Source organism: Schistosoma mansoni, chromosome W (assembly GCF_000237925.1).
Source record: "Schistosoma mansoni strain Puerto Rico chromosome W, complete genome".
NCBI lineage: Eukaryota > Metazoa > Platyhelminthes > Trematoda > Strigeidida > Schistosomatidae > Schistosoma > Schistosoma mansoni.
This window is the reverse complement of record NC_031502.1, coordinates 9,300,761-9,308,047: the sequence shown is the minus strand read 5'-3', so window position 1 is coordinate 9,308,047 and position 7,287 is coordinate 9,300,761. Positions and strand designations below refer to the sequence as shown.

Here is a 7,287-nt window from a genome sequence, read left to right as displayed (position 1 = left end):
CTTAATTAGCCAAGTGATTGGTTGTGCATTGAAAATCTTTCTGATTTTTTTTATTTTAAAATCCTCATTGTTTGTTATACAGAATAACCCTCTTTGCCGAGGCTTATCACCTATCAAATACCTATTGGTTTGACACAACATAGTGCAGTTTTCGCATCTGGACAGATGTAAATTTCAAAAAATTCACAAATTCTTTTCTTCTTACCAATAAATGTTGGTCATCAGCATTTCTGTGAATAGTTTTGAGAAGAAAAGGAACTGATGCTTACCGTTCAATGAAAAATGTCGAAATCAAATATACTTTTCCTAACCCTTTTTTACTTAGATTCAATGCCAACAAACTCCACAAATGGTTAGCTATAGAGTTGAGATGTTTTATCTAAAAAGTAATTTTGCACAAATTCATGGTACTTTATTTCTGAATTAATTATTTACTTAAATAATAATATTTAGTGTCTTCAAGTCATTAGAACAAGAAAAAACTCGAGAGGCGAGATCGTGGATGCGCACTGTTGAATAGCCCACATAATAGGACGAAACGGTCGTCCAGTGCTTCTAGGTTTTCCATGGTCGTCTGACTTCACTTTACTGATGATCTCAACTATTAAAAAACTTTTGTTTATACATTCACTACCTGATTCACCTTTAAATTCATGTAAACAAAACTCTGGAGTGAAATATTATTACTTGTTTATTGGCATTTTGCTTCATTCTGTTCTCAGAATAAATAACACATTTGACTATTAAATCTAATAGTTATTCATTCGTTTATAACCTTTTAAGTAAAACTTTTCAAAGTTTTTGTTGTCAACTGAAAAAACAATTTACACGACTTCAACTGGACGTTCATCTTCACAATCTTTTCTCATTAAATAAATTAAATTACTTAAAAATGAAAATACAGCTGATACTGCACAAAACCAATATGCCCAACCAAATAAATAATTTCCATTGTAATTTAAATGTTCAAGATGGTTCAAATTCTTTCTAAATTTTATCCATTGAGATAAGGAATAATTACGAGAAAGATGTATCATTGAAGAAATTGTTGATGTAATAGTTTGATTGTCGTTAGATTGAGAGATAAGTATTTTTCTGTTCTTAATTGGTTGTTTGTGTTGATTATAAGTTAATTTATTCAAATGATCAGTTGTAGTTAGTTCATATGGAAGATGACAAAGGTAGTCTGCCCAAACAGACACGGAACTCAACAAACTAATAACTGAAAAGAGAATAAAACCAGCAGTTAATTAAAAAATTGAGACTTTGTAGTTAATATACTTATGTAATTAGAAGTATTTCTCACTTAATGTTTACACTTTGAAATGTGACAAAAGTTAGATATCGCTAAAACTACTAACAATTTGGATTATTTGCATTACCTTACATTTTCCGGTTGTAAATATTAAAGACTTCAATTATTATTATTAGTGGCTTTATTCAATATTATATTTTTGGTTAAATATAGAACTCCCAGCACAAAGTGTTTCAACAAGTTTCTTTTTCTCACTTCTTGATCGACCCTTGCGATAAATGTTGAGCGGTCGCCAGTTAGATGTTAGCAGTTCACGAATGGACATCTGAATCATGCACATTCTTTTTGCTGCATATTGCCAGCAACTACGATGTCACTGTACTTCATTGTAACTTATACAGATAAAGGTTGTAAACTCTTCATAAGGGTACATGAATAGTTTAACTGATTAACAGACACAATGATGTGTTAAAACAAACAAAAACAGATAACTTTTTGAAATATCCAGACGGTGAGAACAGGTAGCCCAGACACCCAAGCAGGCCCTCTGTTTATATACTAGTCTTTCCGTGAACAATAATGCTGGAATGGATATCTTTCCATCTGAGGAGTCCGAAACAGGATAAACGCGCGTCTTAGATTTCATTAATAACTACTTATCAAATTTATGCAGATAACATAATTTTGTTAAGAATCAAATCACGTATTGTTTTGCCACCAAATATAAGACATTTTTGTTATTTGGTTTAACAAAAGCTTAAGAAATATTCTCACTAACGTTTAATAATTCAAAAATCCAATCAAATACGTTTTTACTTCCAGTTTAATTAGTTGAGTCAAGTTTATAGCCTAAAAGCTCACAATTCTGGATTATTGTACTTGAAATTCACAATACCTGAAACTGTTCTTTACACTATAGATACAGTATTCTTGGAAACTTAATAGTTATGTGCTGTTTTGAAACATGCTGTTTTATTAAGGGGATAGCGGATAGGTGGTTTGTATATGATGATCCCCGCATTTGATATGATTTAACAGTAGTTTGAAGGGAAAAGTTTAATTTAATTATGAGATAAATCAATAAAACGAAGCCTGCTATTAGTAACTTATATGACCTGACCATGTTTTACACTCGCTTCTCAAATGAACATCGAACTAGAAGTTTCTAATTACTTATCCTCTATCTCATAATCTTCAAAAGTGTGGTGTTAAAAAGCTTCAACGAAGATAATGAAGTTTTAATAGCTCAAACATTTGTGTCTCGTTATTATTTTGGATTTATTAAAGATAATTAATTTAAATTAATACATTAATTTTTATGCAAGCTTACTGTAAGCATGTATACAGCATTAAGATTAGAAGATATTGATTCCTCTTGACTGAATGATTGATCATGAAGCTCATATTGTCGTTCTAGATAGCATCATCAGTACCAGCCTAAAATAATCGAGCTAACGCAATCAGCTATGTGAAAATTTTGATGGTGATTCCTTTATGAAATCTATTCCAATGATTTTCTTTGGAAAAACAGTGAATCTATCATTATTAAACTACTATTCTTATGACACTACTTAAGTCCTTTTAGTAAGATAAAAATCTTCTCTACGATGTTGAAAATCATTAAATGGTGAAGAGTGTTGGAGCTCTTTATCTCGGGATCATAAAAATTATCATATCCCAAAATTTTCATTCTTTCATCCCATTGTCATTTTAAAATATAATAATCTGAGTCATGGATATCATCATAACAAGTTAACCTTAATGTTATTTATCATGAACATCATAGTGTCAGTTAATAAATATTATCCCCCAGATATCCATAAACTGTAATCTACTGACAGTATTTTCAAGATTGTTGGTTGACGATAAAGATTTCACGATTCATATAGACCATCACATCAAAACAGTTATTAGATAAAATACATAAAATGAAGAATATTTCATTCCTGTCCCTAATAAACAGTGCGTACTAACGATTTGATTTGTTAGTTAACAACGTAGTCTGAAACACAAAGGTTAGTGGTTTATACATTTATTACGGTACTTTATCATAACGAGCAACATTTTAATCGTTCTTTTATTACAGCCGACACAAGACAAAAGTACAAGAATTTTAGCTGCTGATTTATATCTGTTACGTTTGTATGGAAGGGTATTATTGCGTCCACATTGATTTTCACCTATTATTTTTATTCATGAAATTCAAGTCTTTTATCAATAATAGGGGTATGTCGAATATAAAAACCGTTTATACATAATCATAATATTAAATAAAACATAAAACCGCTAGGTTACTTACATCCAGCTATTGAATTAATGAATTGTGCTGTTTTATACTTTTTCGTCTCCTTAAAATTGCAATATCTCATTCTCAATGCACCAATAAATGATGAGGTTACACAACATATTGCTCCAATTATTGCAAGCCAACAAGATGTTTCACATTTCGCTGTTTATCAGTAAACAGTAATGTAATTAAAAATTAATCATAAGAAAATGCCTTGAACAGTTAGCACTTACATTATACAGTGAATGTGGAATAGGGAGAAGAAAGCGGTTTATTAAAATGTGATCCACTCTTCAAATAAAAGTAATGTCTTTATCTTCTGGTATTTATTATCAGATAAATGAAACGACTAAAGGAAAAGCATTATTCTTATATTTATCAGTTGAGATAAATTTCCATATTTTTATCAACGAGAAATAACCATTTAACATAAAGCGACGTCGTTTCAAAAATAACAAAATACTGAGGAGTACTAGACATGTGTTTCTTTCAGTTACTCAATTAATCAATAGAACACAATAACAACACAAAGTGTCACTTGATTTAATAATCTCAGGTTTCGGGATGAATATAATTAGGATAATTCACATTATCAGATTACGGTATTTCACTTGAAGAAATTCAGTGAATTCAGACTCCAATATGCTATCAGTAATCTTACTGCTCCATTTGACAATAGGCAGTTGTCGTAAGATCTATTCCGCACCCTACACTACTAATCACGATAACTGATAATTTCAGTGAAAAACTGACCATTTCGCTGCAACACAAGTTTTTGCATGATAAGTTTGTAATTTGTTTTAAACGATAATGCAACTCATTATCTACAGAAGTTTAATGTTTATCACTTAGTAATAAGAATATGTAGAGGTAAATCTCATTATGTGAATTTTTTAGAAAGTGTATATGAAATAACTTCTTTATTCTGTTGAACATCTAAGGGAGAATATATTGGGAATGAAATTCAGTTATATACGTTATGAGCAAAAATTCAATTATTTGTCGTCCTGAAACTTTTAAAGTATAGTTTACTCACTTTAAACCAAATATTTTTATTTACTTGGATTCATAATCAAAACTCACTATACCTAAGATCCGTATTTAAGATGGATTTTTTTGGTTATGTCCTCTTGTAGTGAACGGAAACTCAGGTAAGATAAAGCAATTTATTGTTCCTTTATAAAGTATGAAAAACGCATTAAACACAATGTTATTTCCGGACAAGAATAAATGAATGGTAACCGCTAGTAATTATTTATGAGCCGTTATATATATATATATATATATATATATATTCTTAGTGTATAGCCATTAAGTAACTATACTATATGCATATTCATATTTCTTTTACTATGAGCTTATTATGACCTATTGACTATTATTCTACGATTTGCATTTCTTAAGATATTGCCAACGTGTTAGTAACAGTCCCTCATAATCACAGCCACTTTTTGACTTGATCTTGTATAATTGTTATTTTCTATTTTATAGTATGATGAGGCCTGCTTTGTATAAAAACCCAATATGTCTGAAATATATGAGGCTGATATTGGTGTTCTGAACTAAACCAGCTGGGTTAGGCGAGAAGCTACTATCTCGGTGAACCAATAAAACTCAGAATTGACTCTGCACTGCTCATAACAGTTTACGCGTCGTTGACCTGATCAGTCATAAGAACATAACACACATCATTTGAATATTTTTCTTGACTAGTCCTTTACATACGCTTTTAATCCTGTTGATATTCCAATGTCTCTCTGTTCTCCTTCCTTTTCTCTTTATTTCAACCTTCTTTTATTAAGCATAGTGTAGTATCGGTTTATATGTTAAGCCCATATACTTTATTCTAGTTACTGGCCAAGCCAATTCACCTATACATTATGAGTCATGTTTTGATCTTGTTAATTATTCGCTTATTAACCTTGACTACTTTTTATATGAGCGTATATGGTGCACACTTCGTATCCTATTCATCATGTCTGTCATTCATTTTTGTCTGATTATAAATATTGAGTAATGCTTGCTTATAGCGAGTTGGCTTCCCTGCCATCTCCAATACGCATTATTTTTGCTTCGCTCTCGAGTTGGCTTCCCAGCCATCTCCACTATGCATCATCTTCGCTTCGCTCGCTTACACTTGCTCATGTGCCCACAGCTTTTTGGTCTGCACCATTCATCAATAAAAATGTAGTTGCCGCTTCCTTTTGCCTTCTGATTTTATACACCGTTAAGATTGGTATAATAACGGTTATCGAAGTGAACCATTATTGAAGCACGGCACTACAATGGTTCAGCAACATGAATATGAGAAGTCTTTCCAGCTTATTTCAAACAGTGTGAGGGAGAAGTGGTTGATCTTTGAGCTTTATATCAAATTCGGTTCATTCAATCACTTATTGCTTGTGTAGTTATTTATTGTCATGCTTGAGATACCTAGAATAACAAATCATTTTATTCTGATTAGATAATAACTGGAAAAAAATCTATTGAAGCTTAGTAAATGCTTTGAAATGATGACCTAAAATAAACTACTTAGTACGAGTACTGTAAAGGGTTTCTTTCGTTGAAAGCTTTAGGCTAGTTACAAAATCAGTAACATTTATTCCACACAGTTTTTGTTTCATAACTTGACACAAAATTTTGCTAAAGAATGGAAAATCAACATGGCATATTTTCGTTTTTATCTATCCTGCGAAGGAAATCGACAAACACGGGGGAATCCATTCTCCCTGAACATGGTGTATTAGCTGAACAGGAAAAACTTTCGTAACTGTAAATGAGCGGCTATCAAAAATATTTGTAAAATATATTTTTTTAATAATTACTATACGGGGCATGTGAACTATGGACTTTTTGAAATATTATGCAACTGGTGCTGTGAATTTCTTTAAAAAAAACATTTGTGGTGTTACAAAAACTACTAGTATTGTTATTATTTAAGATATATGTATTCACTACTGTCGGTTCTTATTAATTTGTTCATCATTGAATAATAATAGTTCTTTTTATTTCAAATCGTTAATTGATGAGAAAGATGATTGAAATAAGTTATGTTTGGTTTTTGAAGAATTCTTTTGTGCATTAAATGATGGACAGTATACTGAGAAATAAACTCAGAAGTTATTACCAAGGATGGTTGTCACTTATCGTCTGAGATCTCTATATTAATTTTCTCACGGGATAAACCACACATTATTTGCAAAACTTTGAAATAGTTATTCACTACTTTTTGACTGTCAGTAGTTCTTTGACTGATGTCTACTTTCGATGGGAATAATCTTCAGCAAACATCTGTACCTTCAAAAACTTACCAAAATAAACTGAATACCTAACTTATCCTTATTTCATTTGGCACGTTTCTGTTCAAAAATTATGCTTGATTAAATATTATTCACGTTTTTATCAAGTGATAGGAACAGTAACTCACCAATTGTAGTCAATTAACTACAAGATATCTAATCTTTCATTATGTGGCTTTTTAGAAGTAGATGATAGAAGAATGAATACAAAACTTATTTTAAAAGTTACTTTATCATAATAACTATCAATTATGTTTGTTCACTAATGTGCATCACGAGACAATCCCTAACTTGGAATCTGGAAGGGAAGCGGAAAAGAGGAAGGTCAAATAACACATTACGCCGGGAAATGGAAGCAGATATAAAAAGGATTAATGTTAACTGGAAAGAACTGGAAAGGATTGCCCAGGACAGATTTGGATGGAAAATGCTGGTGGGCGGTCTAT

At 31.2% G+C, this 7,287-nt stretch overlaps 1 protein-coding gene across 1 annotated transcript; it reads right to left on the bottom strand.

Moving 5' to 3' along the window:
• Nucleotides 1-824: 824 nt before the first annotated feature.
• Smp_134380 (hypothetical protein) lies at nucleotides 825-4,612 on the bottom strand (the record flags this gene model as incomplete). Its single annotated transcript, XM_018788458.1, has 3 exons — nucleotides 825-1,222; nucleotides 3,555-3,704; nucleotides 4,603-4,612. 3 exons carry the CDS (start codon nucleotides 4,610-4,612, stop codon nucleotides 825-827), a joined length of 558 nt encoding a protein of 185 aa, XP_018653998.1.
• Nucleotides 4,613-7,287: the final 2,675 nt, after the last annotated feature.